The following is a 21,486-nucleotide window of genomic DNA, read 5'->3' as shown; positions in this document are numbered from 1 at the left end:
AAAATTATTGTTTAAAAGTATAGAATTAAATTACTCCAAGAACCAATTTTTTTTACAAAATGCCTCATGCCTGTATTATTTATTTAATTTCTTATAATCCAAACAAAAAGCTTTACTAAACAGTGTTAAGATATAAACTGTAAAAAGCTTATAATTTTATATAAACCCAATAAAGTTGCGGGACATGAGGCGTGCGAGTCTGTTTAAAGCAAAAAAAAAAAAAAGGCGTCACGCAAGTTAGTTTTGGAAGCACTGCTGGAGAAGGTCAGGCGATGCGGTGTTTGTCATCAAACAGACGAGGCGGTATCCTTGGTATGACTACATCTGCTGGAGACTGGATGTTATTAAGTAATGTTAGATTGAATTTAGAAGAGAGACCGACGATAATAATCCTTTCCCAGGCAGTTAGCTGGACTCTAAATATATGCGCTACGCCACCCTTCACATTTTCCTGGTTCTTACTATTTACTGCTACACCGATTGCAGCATTTACGAGGGAAAAGCCCACAAACTTTTCATCGAGGAGGGTAAGGCGTCTTTAGATTTCTTTAGCTCACACGGTGGGACTTCTGCATTCGTGACGTGTCCGAAAAAAAAAAAAAAAAAAAAACTCTGCCATTATCGTGAGGACAAACCTTTATGGTTTTGAAGCCGCAAAGTGAAGGTGCCCAAGACACGCAAGAGGAAGTGTTTTTGTTTTCACGCCTCTGACGTGAAAGGAGCTTTTGTGGAACGCTGTCTTTTTGCCCCACGAAAATTGTTACATTTCATTAACCAGCAGATGAAAAAATAAAAAAGTTAAGGCCTTAATCCATCCATCTTATATCTAAGTAAGGGTCCGTACTAACATGGATTGGCAATACAGTGGTAGCGGTAGCAAGAGAGGCAATCAAAAAGTTCAGAGCAATATTCAAAATGTTTGATTTTTTTTTTTTTTTTTATGAAAAAAATCAAGTACGGTTGCTTCACAATGTGGATGTTTCGTGACATTGAAAGTGGCACTACGTATTAAAAACACACCATTCATCGCAGCTCAAGGTCTTTTTCCAGAGACGTGTCGTTGAAACATTAATCCAGCTCTACTGTAAACGCATGAATTCAGTTTCAGGCATCAGTGATTAGTAACAAACAGAACACGCAAGGTACGCGGTGAACCACGAGGGGGACTCGTGAATAGACTCAGGTGAGCACACATATAATACAAACCACATTAGGGAGGATAATATCTATATGAAGGTAGCGGTCAAGCATACTTGGATAATATTTGCCACAGTCCTTCTCCCATTACCTGTTTGTAAATATTCCTTCTCACCCCAGATTTTAACCCTTTTACTATTATGACCATCCTTCGTTAGCATTCATACCACTATAGAAATTATTTGTATGGACTCACAGGAGAGAAAAGGGAGAGAATAGAAGGTTAATGTAATTTTTTTTTTGCGCTACAGAACCAGCACAGAAAAAAAAAAAATAGATGTGCCTAAATAATAAAAGGCATTAAAGGAAACATCTGTCTAGCAGTGAAACGTTTAATGTGAGGGTCAGCCAGCAAAGCCTCAACACTCACACTCTCCCCGTGCTATGTCAGTTACAAAGGAAAAAGCGAGTTTCTTGTTACGTACAATCCTAATTGTGAATTACAAAAATTTTCCGAAACCCTGTCAACGAATAAACTGATCCGATCATGATAGTCCCTCAAGAGTCTAGATTCAATGACCATTCTCTCTCTCTCTCTCTCTCTCTCTCTCTCTCTCTCTCTCTCTCTCTCTCCTCTCTCTCTCTCTCTCTCTCTCTCTCTCTCTCTCTCTCTCTCCACCCCCCGGGCTCGCGCGCACACACACACACACACACACACACACACACACACACACACACACACACACACACACACACACACACACTTATATACACGAATGTAAGTGCATATAACTAGAATACTGTATACTTACTGTAATGCATTCAACTTTTTACCAGTCTTTTTGTAACCTCTATAATAGTATCTTAACCTAGAAGTGATGGCGCTTGTCATGACTTCTGGCGTGGAAAGACTTCAAACTCCTCCTGTATTACAGTGACGCGCTACGCTTCACCACTCCCACTGCCCATCCATTCCTGCTCCCTCGCCTCACAACACACACAACGCTGAGGTGGCTGCCATATTTATGATTTATATTCTTCCTCTGCAGATTTTCGTCGAGGTGGAGGACGTGAACGACCACATCCCTCAGACGGAGGAGCCAGCTTACCACACCTTCGTGTCTGAAAATCTCCCTCCTGATACCTCGGTTCTCACTCTTGTAGCATCTGATGGGGACTTGGCTCCTTCTAATATTTCTTTTGCCATCACTAAGGGCAACGAGGAAGTACATTTCAAGATCAACCCACAGAATGGTAAAGATTATGTACTCTTACTGCGGGACTTGTTTGCAGTCCCTCCCCGGTGCCAGATAAAGAAGGTTTCACAGATTTCCGATACTGGACTATTTTTTTTTTTTTTTTTACCTTTCTTTTTCGAACACCTTTTGAGTTAATTAAAATGGAAATAGAATGTGCAGTATCTGACAAAGGATGATTTGATACCAGGCTTTGAATTTTTTTTTTTATGGTTTTCATTTTTAACACAGTCCAGATACCTGACGTGTTTTTAGTTATCACGTGTGTGTGTGTGTGTGTGTGTGTGTGTGTGTGTGTGTGTGTGTGTGTGTGTGTGTGTGTGTGTAATGCAGTGCTCTGGGCGCTGAGTGTGTAAACATGAAGATTGTGAGATAATATGTAAAAGAAATAATATGAATTTTCTGTGACACTGATATTTTTCATGATTCCCCCCCCCTCCCCTTTAGGCGTCATCAGCACACTAGTACCTCTGGACAGGGAGGAGCAAGCGGAGTACGAGTTATGGGTAATGGTGAGTGACGGCCAGTTGTCCTCCATCACCCCAGCATTCATCACGGTGAGCGACGTGAACGATAATCCTCCGGAATTCTTGGAGTCTCTTTACCGCGTCACTGTTCCTGCGCGCAGCAAGACTAAGAAACGAGCAGCTCTTTTCAGGGTAAGTCCCCTTCGCTTCTTCTAGACTAATGCCCGGCGTGTAAGAGGATAAGCGGTTCAAGTGTGAAAGGTTGTGTGAAAGAAAGCAGGTAAAAATGGCATTCCGAGATGTGAGTGAAAATATGAAAAGTAAATAAATGCAAATAAGAATTTCAAAATAATGATGGTGATGATGGTGAAGCAGCAGTGTGTGGTGAGGGAAGTGAGTTCATTACGAGAGACTACGTGTGTGAAAGGGGATATAAGCTGTCATTTAGCGGTCTTACAAAATTTTGGGAAGGTGCACGAATACATCGGGAGCGAAGTAATATCTAGCCAATATTTCCAGGATCGAGCGGTCGGGAAAGAGCGAAGGCCAGAGGGTGAACAGGCGCATCACACAGAAGAGAATAAGATGACTATATATAAAAAAAAGATGAATAAATAAAATAAATAAAAGACAGATATTTTAAGTTCAGTAGGATCACCAAGTAAAGCCGCATGTAACCAGAACTTCACTTAGGTTTAGGGAAAGTAGATGGACCTTTGAGGAAAAATACCTTCCTAAAATTCGGTGAGTCACGTAAACGCCGAGAGCTGGTGAGTCGTGTAAACGCCGAGAGCTGTAGGGTAAGAATGGTGCACGGGGAAGGTGGAAGGAAGATGCTGATGAATAACGAAATTAGGAAAAAATGGCGAGACAGAGAGAGAGAGAGAGAGAGAGAGAGAGAGAGAGAGAGAGAGAGAGAGAGAGAGAGAGAGAGAGAGAGAGAGAGAGGACTGATATATCAAAACCAGGACAGATTATAAGAAAACTAGAAGCGAGTTAGATATCCATACACATTTCCACCGTGGGAGCGACGTGTGTTATAGTTAGAGGCAGACACTTTCCCTGCGGGCCAGTCAAAGGAGCCACACGAGAGGATTATTAAAGGTGAGCCCGGGAGTTCCACTCTTGAGACTCTCCTTGCTGGCTTAATGTGTTTGTGTGGACGACAATATTGCCTGTAGCAGCTGCACTTTCAACTCAGCGTCCACACTCCATCCCTTCCATCCTCCTGGCGAGACTGTGACAGAGAGAGTTGGACCCTCGAGGCCTCCTGCGAGGCTGTGACAAGTAGAGTAGGGAGGGTCGAGTGGGTATGTACTTCTACCTCAAAGATTTAATTTTGTCTAAATTGCTTTTGAGAGAGAGAGAGAGAGAGAGAGAGAGAGAGAGAGAGAGAGAGAGAGAGAGAGAGAGAGCACAGATCTATGCATATAATGCTTACACAAATATGACATTTATGAAAATTTACAATATTTATGCAGTAATTTTCTCTCTCTCTCTCTCTCTCTCTCTCTCTCTCTCTCTCTCTCTCTCTCTCTCTCTCTCTCTCTCTCTCTCTCTCTCTCTCTCTCTCTCTCTCTCTCTCTCAAGTCTTGTTTCAATTAGGAGGCTGAAAAAGCAGTAGGTAGGATTATGGTAGTCAAATGCACCAGTTATTCGATAATGACAATAAGAGTAGATCAGTTCATCCAACTGCGAGGAAAAAAGAGGAATTGGTCATAATGATGGTTTCAGTAATGACAGAAATTGGTAAAGGACTACGAATTGCTTAATATTTGTCTGCACACAGAAGTATTTTTTTTTCTCGATTGTGTGTTTTTTTTTTTTTTTTTTTTTTTTTTTTTTTTTGTGTGTGTGTGTGTGTAGAAGAGTCACCGGCAAAGGGTACCAAAATTAGAGGGAAAAAGGTCCACAGTCCCGAAACGGAGTCAGAAACAATCGTCAAAAATTGTAGGGTGTCTTGAAACCTTCCTCTTGAAAGAATCCTAGTCATAGAAAGGAGAAAAAAAAGAAGCAGGCAGGAAGTTCCAGAGTTTATCAGAAAAAAAAAAGAATGAATGGCTGGGAATACTGGTTAGCTCTTGCATTAGAGAGGTGGACAAAATAGGGGTGAGAAAAAGCGGAAAGTCTTGCGCAGCGAGGCCGCGGGAGAAGGATAGGCATGCAGTTAGCAAGATCAGAAGAGCAGTTAGCGTGAAAATAGCGGTAGAAGATAGCAAAAGATGCAACAATGCGGCGATGAGAGAGGGGCTGAAGACGGTAAGTTAGAGGAGAGGAGTTGATAAGATGAAAAGCTTAATAATGTAAATTGTCTCATAGTTACACTTCCTCATACTCATAAACGCTGTGAGCTTATATTAGTACGTATAATTTTCAAAGGTCAGAGATGTTTAATCGAGGGACATTGGCATAGGACAATAAAAAAAATAAAATTAAAAAATTAAAAGGCGCATTGAGGTGCCAGTCCCGTAAGAGAATCTAAAGGATTATCCAAAATTGGAGAATAAGTGTCTTGAAACCTCTCTCTTGTTAATGAAGATAGGAATTCAAGTCGTTAATATTTGCTTAGTTCTTCATGCGTAGTGGAGTTCTACGTATCCCTACGACTGTGTTGCGACTGTGTTTCATCTACTATATTTATGACCAATTTCAGTCTGAGTAAAGATCTTTCGTATAAACGCGGCTTTATACTGAACGAATACCTGTTCGCATCAGTGGTGGGCGAACTTGGTGTACCAGATAATGTTGGAGACTCAGTTATGTTGATAACGCCCAGTGTTACTTCCAGGAAATCTTGAGGTGAAGGACGCTGGAAATGAAGTTTTGGTGCGTGAGGGAATGTGGACTAAGGACAGAGCGATGGCTGGCAGTGTATTGTGATGTGCGTCAACGAAGTTTATTCACCTACATGGGTTGTTATTTCATTAAAATGTATCGAAGTATGGGTATAAGTTGTCTACATATACTTTTCTATGTGTGGAAAGTTGCGAATATAGTATTTATTTGTGCGTTTGTTTATTGTTTATTTTTTTCATTTTCATTTTCTTTTCTTTTTTCACTTATTCGTTATATTAAAGTGTAAGTATTCGAATACTTTGATCATCAAAATAAGCCAGTTGTACAAATGCTGTAAGCAATTCTTCTTTTGTGTTGCGACTCCACGCTACATTTCTTTTCATCACATTGCATACCAGGAATTATGAAAATGAATATGTGAAGTATATCGGCAAAATAACGTTGATGACATACGTATGTGTACTCTATACAATATACATTATACCCAGAATCCTCATCAGTCTTTTCATGCGTACGACATTATTATTATTAATATTATTGTTATTATTATTATTATTATTATTATTATTATTATTATTATTATTATTATTATTATTATTATTATTATTATTATTATTGTTGTTGTTGTTATACAAGATCGCCTGCGTTGATAAGACCCTGAGAAGGGAAGCCTCCTGCTCACTTCCTTATTATTTGGTTACAGTAAAATCCCTCTCATCCGGCATTCGAGTATCCGGCAGCTTCATTTATCTGGCACATTTTTCCCCAAGCCTTAAAATCAATAAAAAATCAATGTGTACTCATAAAATCGATTAAAATTCCCGCGCGAGTTATACTTTGTCCCCTCGCCACCAGAGCGCACTGCTTCGCGCCACCCGCAGCCCACTGCACTGTGTTTACTCAGTGACTCAGTCTCGCGTGTGCACTGTTTATCGCCTGACGCCTTCATCATGCCTAAAGGTGTAGAAAAGAGGAAGCGTGTTGTGCTTACACTTAAGCAGCTGATCAGATCAGCTGATCTTTGTTATGGTAAGATGCGTGAGTGTAGGGTGGTGATTGTGGACATAATTTCACTTATATTCAAATATCCGGCAATATTCAAGTATCCGGCATGTCGGCGGTCCCGTTGATGCCGGATAAGAGGGATTTTACTGTATCTCTAAACTTATATATATATATATATATATATATATATATATATATATATATATATATATATATATATATATATATATATATATATATATATATATATATATATATATATATTTTTTTTTTTTTTTTTTTTTTTTTTTCGTGTATTATTATAGATAATGGCACTCAAGATCAATATTGTATCGACCTTTCCCTCTCACGTCACCATGGCAGTCCAGGGCTTATAAGTCACGGAATCCCACCACAGGCAGAATCAAATAGTACGCGATATCTTACTATAAAAACAAATATGCTTATAAGATAAAATCACCCTGTTATATTAAAGAGGCTTTCGGTGAAATTTGGTGGACAGCAGTTTTTCGGTATAGCAACGTGTGTGTGTATGTGTGTGTGTGTGTGTGTGTGTGTGTGTGTGTGTGTGTGTGTGTGTGTGTGTGTGTGTGTGTGTGTGTGTGTGTGTGTGTGTGTGTGTGTGTGCGCGTGCCCAACGGATTTTTTCAGATCTTTTTAATGTTCCCTCATTAATTGATGTTTTCCCTTCAGATGTTATATAGTGTTTTGTGCGTCATTCCCTCCATGTGACATAATAAAGAGCTCGATGTTGTACCTTTTAAGTCCGATCGGAACACCCTCCCCCATTTTGATTATCAGTGTAATCACGTCACCCCTCATTGTATGGCAATAACACCACTAACCACTGTAATTAAAATCATACAAACATGTGTACATGTATGTGTACGTATCTTTTAAATTTTAGACCTTCAAAGTTGCACCAGGAAATCTTTTTACTAAAGACTTGCTCATTGGGAAACCTTTCAAGCAGTGTAAGGCATGGAAAGTGAGGCGGAAGGCTCTCGAGCCTTTCCTGTGTTGATGTATCCGTAGTGTCAGGTGTAAGTCCTCACCGTAACTTAGGTTGATCCATACTGCCATGTTCGTAACTGCTCCCAAGGTCTCTAATCGTTCCTGGTGTCATGAGTTTAATGGCACCTGTCATTGTGCCGCACAGCTTCTTTCCTTATCACACAACCTTGTAGTCAGACCACTTCGTTTTGTATGTCTGCCATCTGTAAATACACCTTTGCTTCCTTGTCCTCGGTGCTATGAATGTGGTGATGGTGGTGGTGGTGGTGATGGTGGTGCCTGTGGTGCAGCCCGACCCTGACGACGGCGGGCTTGACTCAGTGTGGGCGTTGGGGGACTGGGTCACTTTCTCGCCCTCACAGATCACCGCCCACGACGACGCCTTGTTCAGGGTAAGATGGCCACAAGCGATACAGGAACCTGTGAGATGGTTTTCATGTGCACGCTCAGCATGAAAAGGCATAGGCATTTTTGTGCTACTCACATACTTTTATGTATAAAGTATATTTATTATAAGCAAGGGCAATATAATTCCCACCTCCAGCGAGAATGATTAGCCTGACTATTTCAGTCAGGAGCCACCATGCAAGCATCGTCTCGCAAACATGAAAATTTGGAATCCTGTAATCGGCACTCTGCATAATGTTTAATGGCTTTATATATCACCACTGGCTTTCAGTATTTTGTATCCCGTGCTACGTCACTTTTTAATATTTTAAAGTATGGATGTTAGTAAGCCTTTGACCCTCCAGCTTGAATCGGTTACACCTCTTATGATATTCACCCATCCACCTCATCGAGTCTTATCTCCAGAGCACACTGGTCACTTACTGGTCTGCAGGCTGCCACAGAAAAAATAAGCAAGACTGGCACTCGTCTCTATCGAGTGTGTGCCACAAGGACCATCACACAGTTTCCTCATAGCGTGGCCTCATAACTTCGATCAATCTGAGTGTGTCCTATGGCCACGCATGAACAAACTAATATTAATGCGAACCTATCTTGTTACGTCATTATGATCATGAACTGTTGCGCATGTCCTCATCCCGGGATAAAAATCAAACTGTCCTCTCAGAAACAACACATGTAACGCCAATGTTCAGGTGCATTATATATATATATATATATATATATATATATATATATATATATATATATATATATATATATATATATATATATATATATATATATATATATATATATATATATATATATATATATATATATATATAACACACACACACACACACACACACACACACACACACACACACACAATTTCATGAGTGTAGAAGGCATCCCCACTGTGTGAATGACCCAAAGTGTCACAATTACTTCATGGTTTGAAACATGTTCATTTCTTTTAATGTATAATAGCAAAAAAAATCCAGTAACTTCAGGTAGCTTGCTCGACACTTTTTTTTTTTTTCATAATTATCCACATGAGATGACAAAGGCTGGCCAGTAACGTGGTAATTCAATTAGCTCTTCGCTGACATTGATTCCAATTTTCACTTATTTTGCAATAAAATTCTTTCCAATTGAAAGTTTTAAAAGTGGTAAATACCTATAATTCAGATACAGAAATCATCCATCCATAATTCATAATGCTTCACATTTAGAAGAGAACGTTTTTATTGAAGAAGTACACAATGAATGTACAAATGAGAAGCCGAAAAGAAAAAAATGCATGGCGAACACCTGCCTGAAGAGACTGCATCTCTGCCCCAGCATCGATGGAGCCGGTGCGTGACTTATTTGAAGGAATTTTTCATGTTTTGTGGCAACAACGTAGCAGCAGACCTGTAGTTCTTCAGGTTTGTGTATGCTACGGTATAACTTGTTCCACTGCTATCGTACTATAAAAGAAATTTAGCTTTAGATAACGATAGCGCACACTTCACGCAGTATGCATCAGGCCGTTATTCGTAACAAGGAGCGGTTAATAACAAAAGGAGCCTGTTCAATAAGCAATGTATTGCCAATCTAACAAAACTTTTGAAATATGCAAAATGTTCATCCAGACAGTACGTCTAGATTTGTCTCGCCATACCAGTCTCAAAGCACCTTTAATATTTTCATTTTGACTCGCGCTAACTCTTAGCGTGGTCACACCGTTTGTCACCTTTCGGGGCGCACCACAGTGGCGGCAGCAGACTACCCATGTCCGTGTCAGCATGACCCTCTGCGGTGTTAAGAAGAGTACGTGTAATAAGGTGCATGCGTCATGCTGCAAGTATTTCTAGGCAGTATTTTGTTGTTTTATAGTGCTACAAGTATGTATGTGCATTACCTGTGGGGTTCAGAAGGCATGATGAACTCCGCCCATGAGTGTTATTTCCATAGATAGCCATGATTTTTTTTTTTTTTTCGAGAAAGTGACCTCGTTTGTTTATAGAAAGAAATGTTTCCCTTCAACTCACTTTTTCTTTGGTGTTCTGGATCGTCATGGTCGTGTATCCCTGGCATTCCGTGCACGGGAGGTGTTTTGCCCTGGCATTGTGTAAAGTTGAGCATTTTTGTTTTATTTATCGATTTTTTTATGCATGGTAAGTGTTTAATGAGTGTTCTTACTGCACTAGACATAATACTTCAGTATAATAACAGTTTGTTGATTATAATAACATTTTTTAATTAATATTCAATTGTACTGTGAAATTTGTTGGAAATTATGCCTTTGGGAAGAATATGCCAATTTGCGTTTTTTTTTTTTTTTTACTTTTATTTTAATTTTATGTTTCCTACTTACCATGCATGTCCTTCAAACTACTTGAAAATATGCAACTGAGTGTTTCAGATGTTACTTTACTGTCAAAGAACACTCAAATGAAGATGATCTGTTCCATTCACCTGCTGATGTGACCACAACAGAGAACCGTCCTGCGCTGGTGTTAATTAAAAATAAGTAAATCAAATTCTATCTCTCTTGAAGGTGTTTGCTAGAGATGCTGACGTCGGAATGAATGGTGACCAATTAAAAATAAGTAAATAAAATTCTATCTCTCTTGAAGGTGTTTGCTAGAGATGCTGACGTCGGAATGAATGGTGACCTTGACTACAGCATCAAGACTGGTAAAAACAAGAAAGGCCGTTTTAAGATCCATCCCAAAACAGGCCAGGTGTACAGCAACAAGGCGTTCCCTCCAAGCAAGACCTTCGAACTAATGGTGAGTATTGCTACTGCTACGGCTACTACAACTAATACCGGTACTAACACTGGCTACGGGACAGGGAGCATGCAGATTCAGTAGCAAGTTCAGGGATATAATCATTATCATTGTTATTATATAGCATTGCGGGTTCACCAGATCACCGCTTGATGTCATTATTTTGGGGATTTTTAGATGTAAGTAATTTTTAATTACAATGATGATGAGCTGATCATAATTTTTTTTATGCAGATTTTCTTTTCTGGTTTCTAAACTATATACACTCGAGTCAATAACATAATGAAGACCGCAGTAGTCTATAGAAAAACAGACAAGAAAGATTTTTTTCTTCCAAAAATAACACGAGTCGTTCCGTTCCCAAGGTGTGCAGAGCGAGAGCTAGCAGGGTAGTAGATTTGTTCCATATATATATCATTTTCAACATTGTGGACCTTCCTTAGTCAGTCATCCTCATTACCCTCCATTTTCTTCATTCCTATTCATAGATCCAGGCAAAGGATAATGGACAACCTCAGCTGAGCGCCACCACTCGTGTGCTAGTGCGTGTGGTTGATGTGCCTGATAGTTCCTCGAACCCTCCTGTTCTGCCGCCACAGCCCCCGGCCCACGTCATGGAGACGGATCCACCAGGACATCTGGTAGCATTCGTAAATGCTCAGGACCCAGACAACGATACCTTGTGGTACTACATTACAGGTAAGGAAGATAATGACTTATAGTAGTACATCTTAACTATCGTGTTTTCTTGCGCTTGATGCGGTAGTGTACTTCCTCCTTGTAGCAAACAGCAACGTTAACAAAGATTCACACACACACACACACACACCGCGTAGTGTAGTGGTTAGCACGCTCGGCTCACAACCAAGAAGGCCTGGGCGGCGAGGCAAATGGGCTACACATTAAGATAATGTGTAGCCCCTGTTCACCTAGCAGCAAGTAGGTACGGGATATAACCCGAGGGATTGTGACCTCGCCGTCCCGGTGTATGGCGTATAAGTGGTCTCATTCCTACCCAGAAATCGGTCACTATGAGCTCTGAGCCCTTTCCGTAGGGGAACGGCTGGCTGGGTGACCAGCAGGTGAGTCACACACACACATACACACGCGCGCGCGCGCAAACAAACAACAACAACTCTGTTGTTGGTTTGGCAAAGAAAACTCTTGAGTTTTGTGCGTCATCGCCCCTTCCTTCTGCCAGACGCTCCCAACCTTCGTCCTGCGGTGAGATACAGGCATGGCCGGTAATTAGTAACGTACAGCACTTGTTTCCACTGTGTTTTTGCTTTCTTCAATCTTGTGATTTGATGACATTTTACTCACAAAACTTCTCAACGGATAGATTTTTTTGCATATCATTGGACTTGAGATTAAAGGAAAATTCTAAATAGTAGTAATGATTGTGCTAGGTTACCTTACATCTGGCCACAGCTGCACCACCAGTCACATGTCAGTGTGGCAGACCGACACGAACACACTTCATCCCTTCCATTGTAACACTTATGGACTGTATATAAATGCTCTCCTCGTTCACCCACCCTCTCCCAGCTTCCATCGTAATCCTTGCCAACCCGTAACCTTTTCACTTTACTCACTCTTTACTCGAATAACATACTATATATCATATACTGTATTCAGATTAGCTTTCTCTCCATGAGTTGTTTAAATATTTTCAACATTGGTTGCCTCACACACACACACGTACGAATGTCAATAGCAAGCCAATACAAGAGAAAAAGTTCACGTTTATTAGAATGCTTATAGTCTTAACAAGTATAATAAATTTTGCCGTTTCTCTACCATACTAGGAACTCTCCGGAAAGAACTAATGTACCGTATGTCATTTTTCATTTTTTGACAAAGTTGATCTGTGCAAATCTAAAACATAAACAAACAACGGGGACAGAAGTCAAGCTGGAGACACCTAAGCTCTTACGTCATCTAAAATGTATGAGATTAGTGTTAGCTCTGAGCTAAGGAGTTCAAGAGAAATTCCGCTAGGTAGTGTTTCAAACTGCATTGCGCAGATATAGTATCCTATAACGCTTTAGAGAATATGAAAAGTGATGAAATGCTACAGTAGTACATACAATCCGCAGACCCAGAAAGCCAGCTAGAGGTCAGAGGCAGTTCGGGGACGCGCAGCAATACTTCAAAATCATACCAGATAACTTTAGATGAAAAGTTTGATGAGTGTAGGAAATAATTAGTGCAAAAGTAATCCATGTTAGCATTCGCAATTAAATTTACTTTAGTATGTAAAGTTTACAAATGTGCACAAGGGGAAAAATGCCCCCCCCCCTCTCTCTCTCTCTCTCTCTCTCTCTCTCTCTCTCTCTCTCTCTCTCTCTCTCTCTCTCTCTCTCTCTCAAGAGAAGACGTATCATGGCGTAAATCTCCTTCGCCATTATCCCGCTCTTAGTAATGATGTCTTGATGCCAGCTCACGTCTCGCTTTTTCAGTCCCTATCTCTCCTATTCCGCCGCTAATCAGATTGCCTCTTCTTCCTCCTATTATTGTCTCTTCCGCATTTCTTGCCTTCTTCAGTGCTACTGTACCTACAGTATTGTCGCTCGATCCTTTCCTCCTTTTATTGCTTCCACATCTCTTCTTGCTGTTGCTTGCTCTGTTGCTCCTCCACTTCTACGTCGCTTCTTCCTAACGTTCTGTTCATCCTGTCGCTTTCTCCCTTGCGACTTCCTCTTCTTGTCTCGCTCTGTCATGTCTCTTGTGTTTCTTTTACTCTAGCACCATCAACATCTTTATCTTTTTTTTTCACTTATCATTTTTTTTCTTTTCTTTACACTTTCTTATCTCCTTAAACCATGCTTCTACTTTTCACTTCATTTATATTAGTCTTTTTGATATTCTTGTTCCATCTTCACCCTTTCCTGCTGTCTCTCACTTCTCTTCTGCTGCTGCATGCGTTCTTTCGTTACCACACCATCCCCTCCTCCTCCTCCTCCTCCTCCTCCTCCTCCTCCTATTTTCACCCACTTTTTCTATGCTTCGCTGCCACTCCATCCTCTCCTGACTTCTCATCCATTTTTCCCCTTACTACCGTTTCATCTTCTTCTCTTACTTCCATCTCCACGACCACTCTTCCTCTCACTGCCGCCACTGCCTTTCTTCCTCTTGTTCCTGCTTTCCCTTCCTTTTCTCTGCCTTCCATCTCATGTCTTTCCTTCGTTGCATCCATTTACATCATCTGTTGTTTCTGTGACTGTCTTTCGCTTTTCTCGGCGCGGCAGAGGCTCAAAAGCTACCTGCAGACTGGAATCTTAAAATTTTAACTTGGTGTTCCTAATAGTATCGTGCGGACTTTTGCCAACAGAAACAGCAAAACAGCAAAAAATGTAGATTCATCAGAACAGCCATCAATAAATCTATGTTTATTTGTTTTCTGTCTTGATTAACGACTCTGTCCATTCTAGTTTCTCAAAAAACTTACTGTAATACTGCAGTTTATAATACGAGAAAATAATATTGCCTGTGTTTATAGATATTTTTTTCCTCGTTGAGTCTTTTTAGCATTATAGTGGCTGTGTTTTCCCTGTTTTACAGTATCTTCACGCACTTTTATAATGAGAGAGAGAGAGAGAGAGAGAGAGAGAGAGAGAGAAAGGTGGTTTACAGGTATAATAATAATAATAATAATAATAATAATAATAATAATAATAATAATAATAATAATAATGATTTTTTTTTGGGGGGGTGGGGTTTCACATCCGGATTCCTTAATATGTCAGGGATAGGACATTGCCTCCTAACGAAGGCCTTTGATTCGGTATTTAGGAAACGTTATCCCAAGTGAATGTCCTCCTTATCCTCGGACCTTGGCCAGGATTCAAACCCATGCACCTGAGGACTCCTTAACCCATTAATGATAATAATAATAATAATAATAATAATAATAATAATAATAATAATAATAATAAGGATAATAACAGCAGCAACAACAACAACAACAGTAATAATAATAATAATAATAATAATAATTGGTTTATTTGTTGGCAGCCTTATCAGCCAAAAATCCACATTACATAATAACTTACATATTAACATCCACACCACATCTTAAGTATGCATTAACCCTTAGGAAGTTTCTTATACATAGATACTATGGCTGGCATAGTGCCACAAGGCACTGACCAACCTGAGCAGACCTGGGATGATCAGGTCACCCCATGTATTTCTTTTTTTCAAAAGTTTGTTTCCCCTCCCTAAGTGTGTGTGTGTGTGTGTGTGTGTGTGTGTGTGTGTGTGTGTGTGTGTGCAATGATTTACTTTTCTTTGCCTCTTGACCAGATGGTGATGACAGTGGCAGGTTCTGTATGGGTGTGGATTCTGGGCTGGTGAGCTTGGCCCGTCCCCTGGATCATGAGGATCAGTACCATTACTCCCTCACTGTCATGGCCACAGATGGAGTGCATTCCAACTCGACTAAGGTCAGTACATTTTAGGACCAATATGTATTACCCAGCATATTTAATTTACTTACAAAGGTACATTTTTTTATTATTACATGAATACATTTGCTGCTACCACTGTAAGTCATATTAGATGCAATTGTTACACAGACTTTAGTTCATATTTTTCAATATAAAGTTAAATTTCACCACCTCCCCACATACAGCTAGTGGTGGAGGTGATGAATGCCAATGACCACCGACCAGTGTTCAGCGCCAAGAAGTATGAGGGCACAATAAGTGAGGATGTAGAACCAGGAGCCACTGTTCTCACATTACAGTGTCGTGACAAGGATCAGGCACCTTTGACATTTTCCTCTGTGTATTTCACGCTCCACCATGCTCATGCCTTGGCCTCACAGGGGCTCTTCACTGTGGACTCGTTCACTGGTGATGTGCTTGTAGCAGAGCCTCTGGACAGGTATTCAACTTGTTTTGTTGACTGTAATGCACCATTTATATCATGGATGGAAAAGACTTTAATGAACTTACTGAAATATACTGCATATGATTATATAATTTTAGAATACTTTTTTGTGTATGGCAGGGAGGTAGCCGGTGTCCATGAGCTAACAGTGAGCTGCAGAGATCGAGGACGCCGAGAGAATGCAGACTTTGCCCGTGTTTTGGTGACAGTGAAGGATGCAAATGACCATGCCCCTGTCTTTCTAGAGCCCATGATCATTGCCAAGGTGAGCAGTCGTGCTTCATTCATTATGCAGCTTATGCTGCAATCTCACCCAAAATATTCTCAAGTGAGACTTATATGTAGAATGTCTCAGGTGAGGTTAAGAATACCTTAATTATCACCATAATAAATATATAATAAAAACACATTTGTTAAAAGTAGAATGACTCAGATGACAAAGAATACCTCAATTATTAGCGTAATAAAGGTAATATAAACAGTTGCTAAAAGTCTGACATGCCAGCTACAATCACATCACAAACTTGTATACTGTACATATTTAGCTCAAAACACAAATATTGTGTATATTTTTGGGGCATGGGTTCCTAGATTTCCACATAATTTCAATTGATGGTACTTTTTCCAGTATTCTTTTTACAATAGTTATATCAGGAAAATAAAAGAAAATATGTTTATGGGTATTTCCCATATTACATATAATTAATATAAGAATAACAATGGAGGTTTGCTATACACATCAACTGATAATACTTATTTGTCCATCTCTAGATCAGTCTTTCTGTCCATATCAATATTTCTTTCTATTATCCCTATCTATATTAAAACAAGATAAGAATTCAGAATGAGGTATGGAGACAGTGGAGAAATGTTTTAAAATTGAAAATGAAGCAGCTACATTTAAAGAAACCTGGAAAATAGTATTCATGACATATTCAATAACTGCCAAGAGTTACAACAGAGATCCTTAACCTTACCATCACACATAATCTATGTACATTTTGACTATTCGAGTATTTGTTGCTGTCTGATAGGATACACTTTCTACTTCTGATTGTTTTCTATATGACGTGAGACAACAGATTGTACCAGCTGCCAATGGAAGTCCTGATGGAAATGGCTTAGCAGTATTGCTTTGATGTTTATTTTTTGGTTTGGGCAGATTAGTGTGGGATCTGCAGTTGGGACACCAGTAGTGCGAGTGCTGGCGCTGGATCATGACAAGGGTGAAAATGGGATGATCTCATACTCAATCTTTGAAGGTGGGTCATGGTAACTAGGGAAAGGAACTTCCATTCTTTCCTTTTGACATAGATATTAAGAAGAATAAGTAAATGGAAATGAAAATGTGTACAAAATAAGTAAGAACATTCATATCCTGTTGTATACTATTAAAGACACTGAAATGAGTCTGAGGTTTAGAAAAAATAGTAAAAAGCTTGTGTAATTCATATAAATGTTGTCTGATAACAAAACATATCATATACATAACCATGTTAGATAGATATAGGTACTGTTTCCTTATTTTCCAAAATTTTGACCTTGAGTTGTAGAATTGCATGCTTTCATATCTTAAAGATGTTGTGATTCTTAAAATTATACCAAAGTTTATAGAAAGATTTGAGTGTGAGATAAAGAAAGGGTTCTCATGACTGAGCCTGGCTTAGCAGTATTGCTTTGATGTTTATTTTTTGGTTTCATTTCTTTGATCAATTTTTTTTCAGAATTTGTTTCCTTACTGTCTTTTATTTACTTTTTTATTTATTTATTTATTTATTTATTTATTTATTTATTTATTTATTTACTCTATTTGTTTATTTCATTTACTTATTATTATTATTATTTATTTATTAATTAATTTATTTATTTATTTATTTTCTTATTTTATTTTATTTTATTTTTTTTATTATTATTTTTTTTTTTGCTGTCTCCAACAGGAAATGCTGGAGGAATCTTCAGCATTGACAGTGCACTTGGAGTCATCAGCCTCACAAGAACATTACTAGAGGCTGAACCTTCTGAGTACCTACTTCTGGTACGGGCCATGGACCATGCCATTCAGGCTAAGGCCGCCTCAGTTCCAGTCAGAGTAATAGTGACCTCTTCACAAAACTCACCACCTTCTTGGGAAGAAAATAACCCGAAAGTGGTGGAAGTTGGGGAATGGGTGGCTGTGGGGACAGGTTTGGCTCGCATCACTGCATCTTCACCTTCTTCACTTCACTACTCTCTCACAAGTGGAAATGACAACAGCCCCTTCATCATAAGCCCTGCATCAGGAGTAGTCAGTGTGGCAACTCCACTTGATTATGAGAGTACTTCTTGGTACAATCTTACCATCACTGCTACAAATCTGGTAAGCTTTGATTTCATCATGAGTACTCACACAGGATACACACACACACACACACACACACACACACACACACACACACACACACACACACACACACACACACACACACACACACACACACACACACAGCATTGGAGATTAAAATCCAAAGGGGGGAGACTTAAGACAACAGAATAATTACCTGTCCTTGGTTTCAAGCCCACAAGAGCACTGAATTATCTGCTCTGATGTGCCCCTCCAGGCTGGTTTGTCTCGCAGTACCTGGCTGGGCGTGACAGTTCTAGATGAAAATGACTGGTGGCCTGAATGGGAGAGACTTGGCTACCACGGTAGTGTTCTGCAGACTGCCACCCGTGGCTCACCTGTGATGGCAACCCACTCCCAGAACCTAAGTCAGCTTACTGTTACAGCCCAGGACCTCGATCAAGGTTACAATGGGAGAGTTACTTACAGCCTTGTCGAGAGAAATATTGGAAAATATTTTTCAATCAACCGACACACAGGTGAGAAAAGTAATTTTTCAGTAATATCCAATGTGTATCTTGTTAGGTGGCCTGGTGATGTAGGAAGTATGATAATAATTGGTGTGTTCAGTTTCTATCTTTGAGGGTCAAGGTTCAAATCTTTTGCTGATGAAGGCAGCTTCGCTTTGTCTTCTTTTAACCTGTGAACCTGTTCACCCAACAGAGAATCAGTAAAGGACACAAGCTGAGTTGCAGTCAGGCAAGAGTGGGAGACCAGTGATTCTGCCATGTCAAATATATGTGTAAAAATACTACTGTAATGAAATACCAACTATGATCTATTGTGTACTTGTAGGGAGTGTGTGTGTGTGTGTGTGTGTGTGTGTGTGTGTGTGTGTGTGTGTGTGTGTGTGTGTGTGTGTGTGATTCATCTATGGTCATCTGCTGGTCACTCAGCCAGCCATACCCCTACGGAAAGAGCTCAGAGCTCATGGTGACCGATCTTTGGATAGGACTGAGACCACTGACACACCACACACCAGGACAGTGAGGTCACAATCCTTTGGGTTACATCCTGTACCTACTTGTTGCTAGGTGAACAGGTGCTACACATTAAGAGGCTTGCCCATTTGCCTCACCGCGCCCAGTGTGTGTGTGTGTGTGTGTTTTTAATTCATTATTATTACTTAATTGTGATATACAGTTGAGTTACGCTAATGGGGTTCCATCTTGAAATCTCATTTGTTCAGTCTTTGTCTTAAATTTGTGTGAATTTTCATCTTCAGTCATTACTCTCCAATCTATTCTGTATATCAGTACATCTACATAGAGAACAAAATTTTTTTTATTTCTTTTATGCATCTTGATTTTTTGTTTGTTTTATATCATGCCCTTTTGTATTTCTTATATTTCTCAGAAACATATCTTCATAGTCCATGCATTCCATTCCACTTAGTGTCCTGTATATTGCTATTAAGTCTCTCTTTTCCTCCTTTCTTCCAGCAATGCCAAACTCAGTATCTCAAACTTTTCTTCATGTCGTGCCTACCAGACTATCCTCCAGATATTTTACCCATCTCTTTCTTCTGATAGTTTCATTGAGACCCACCTATAGTTTAATGGGTCATCCTTTCCACTTCCTTTCTATAAATAAGAGCTATGTTTAACCTTTTGCAATCTTTGGGAATTTTTCCTTCTTTAAAAAAATAATGTGACATTTTGTCACAGTTGTTCTTTACATTTCCTCAGTATGCACTTGGATACTCCATCTTGTTACAGTGCCTTTCTTATCTCTAGTCTTTAATACCTTCATAACTTTCTTTGTCTTTACTTCTATGTATACTGATCATTTCTGCTTATTATCTTTGTCACACTCCTGTTTCAGGGGTGGTCATTCTTGTGAAGATTTCTCGAAAACACTGATTCATAATCTCAGTTTGGTCATTAGGTTCACTATAAACATTTCTCTTTACCCTCAACTTGTGCATTTCCTCCTTGTGTTTCATTTCTAGGCTTTTTCTTTTCATATCTTTCTCATATTTTTTTTTCTCTCTCTCTCTCCTTTCATTCCATGCTACAGCTCTTTTTTTCCAGAATTTTACATGTTTTGTTGAACCAGTGTTTTCATGTGTTTTCCTCCTTATAAGCCTATGTATGAACTTGTTAATGGTTTAGTTATAAGCTTCCAAGAAACAATTCCACTTATTTTCCACATCTTCATCTTTATTGAAGTTATCTCATTTATGTTTGGCAAAAAAGAAAAAGCTTCCCTAGCTTGTTGTATTTATCTTTACACAGGAAACCCACGCTACACTTGATTTAATGAAATTTTTCAAGCTGTACTTAAAATCAGAAAGATGCATTCTTGCAGAAGTAGTTGTAGGCACCAACGATAAAAGGTTGTCTCCTAAATGTATAATTATCCTTCCTGTGTTTGCTTTCCTACCATTTGTTACTAATGACACAAACATATGTACTTATTCAACAAACCATTTATTTTTATTCTTTCTACAAAATTTCAGGAGCGATATGGGTGTCAGGCAACCTTGAAGAAGTGGCAGGTACAACTATTGAGTTCAGTGTGTGGGCTACTGATGGTGGAAGTCCTAAGAGGGAGTGTGTTGCTCCTGCCCCTGTCTTTGTTGCAGTCAAGACAGTAAAAGCTGCTCCTGTTGCCTTCTCTGAGAAGTTATATTCAGCTATCCTTTATCAACCAACCTTTCCTGGAGTGAGGGTATTTTGCCTAGATCCACTTGATGAGCAGCAACAGCATGTGGAAGTGAATAGTAAACACCGACTTGTATACTCTATTGCTGCTGGTGATGACAGGGAAAATTTTGAATTTGACAGCACCAGCAGATGTGTTAAAGTTCATGACAAAACAAGCCTTAAATCTCATTACAACCTTACACTCCAAGCTACTGATGGATATGCATCAATGACTGCAACAGCTGAAGTCATGATTCAAGATGCACCTCTGTCTACTCTTGTTTTTACCCAAGACCAGTACTGGGCCACAGTCATTGAGAACTCCACTAAGGAGATGAATGTGGCTGCCCTTGGGTTAAAAGGCCAGCCACTCAACCACCATGTCCACTTTACCATTCTTAATCCTAATGAAAAATTTGACATTCACTCAACTGCTGGTGTCATCAAGACTACAGGCAGATCCTTCGACCGTGAGGCTGAAGACCATTACACATTAGTGGTTGAGGTCAGTCTCTCATGAATCATTTTAACGAGTTGAATTTGTATGTCTTTTAAAGAGAACAGGCTGTACACTTAGTACTTTTTAAAAACAGAATACATTGTACTAATCAGACTTTGACACTTTTAATTATGCATTGTTTTTAAAGTAGAATTTTTTTTATTTACTTTATTTGGCACTTTATTTGACAAGGGTTTTCATTCCTAATATCTTTCAAC

General features: G+C 39.4%; 1 protein-coding gene across 8 annotated transcripts in view; it reads left to right on the top strand.

Annotated features, from left to right (window-relative positions):
* The window catches only part of LOC135101967 (fat-like cadherin-related tumor suppressor homolog), a 369,471-nt gene that overhangs the window by 279,134 nt on the left and 68,851 nt on the right, over window positions 1-21,486 (top strand). For 7 of the 8 annotated variants that reach the window (XM_064006485.1, XM_064006496.1, XM_064006541.1 and 4 more), the window contains 12 exons: window positions 2,187-2,391; window positions 2,841-3,052; window positions 7,966-8,067; window positions 10,690-10,845; window positions 11,334-11,544; window positions 15,154-15,293; window positions 15,482-15,735; window positions 15,862-16,006; window positions 16,904-17,003; window positions 17,679-18,097; window positions 18,339-18,600; window positions 20,583-21,274. In XM_064006485.1, coding sequence (XP_063862555.1) covers window positions 2,187-2,391; window positions 2,841-3,052; window positions 7,966-8,067; window positions 10,690-10,845; window positions 11,334-11,544; window positions 15,154-15,293; window positions 15,482-15,735; window positions 15,862-16,006; window positions 16,904-17,003; window positions 17,679-18,097; window positions 18,339-18,600; window positions 20,583-21,274 — 2,898 coding nt within the window. The remainder of the gene's footprint in view (window positions 1-2,186; window positions 2,392-2,840; window positions 3,053-7,965; window positions 8,068-10,689; window positions 10,846-11,333; window positions 11,545-15,153; window positions 15,294-15,481; window positions 15,736-15,861; window positions 16,007-16,903; window positions 17,004-17,678; window positions 18,098-18,338; window positions 18,601-20,582; window positions 21,275-21,486) is intronic. The other variant, XM_064006511.1, reaches the window with a different exon arrangement.

Source organism: Scylla paramamosain, chromosome 1 (genome assembly GCF_035594125.1).
Source record: "Scylla paramamosain isolate STU-SP2022 chromosome 1, ASM3559412v1, whole genome shotgun sequence".
NCBI classification, from domain to species: domain Eukaryota; kingdom Metazoa; phylum Arthropoda; class Malacostraca; order Decapoda; family Portunidae; genus Scylla; species Scylla paramamosain.
The sequence above is the reverse complement of the archived record's forward strand: the minus strand, read 5'-3'. Positions and strand labels throughout refer to the sequence as shown.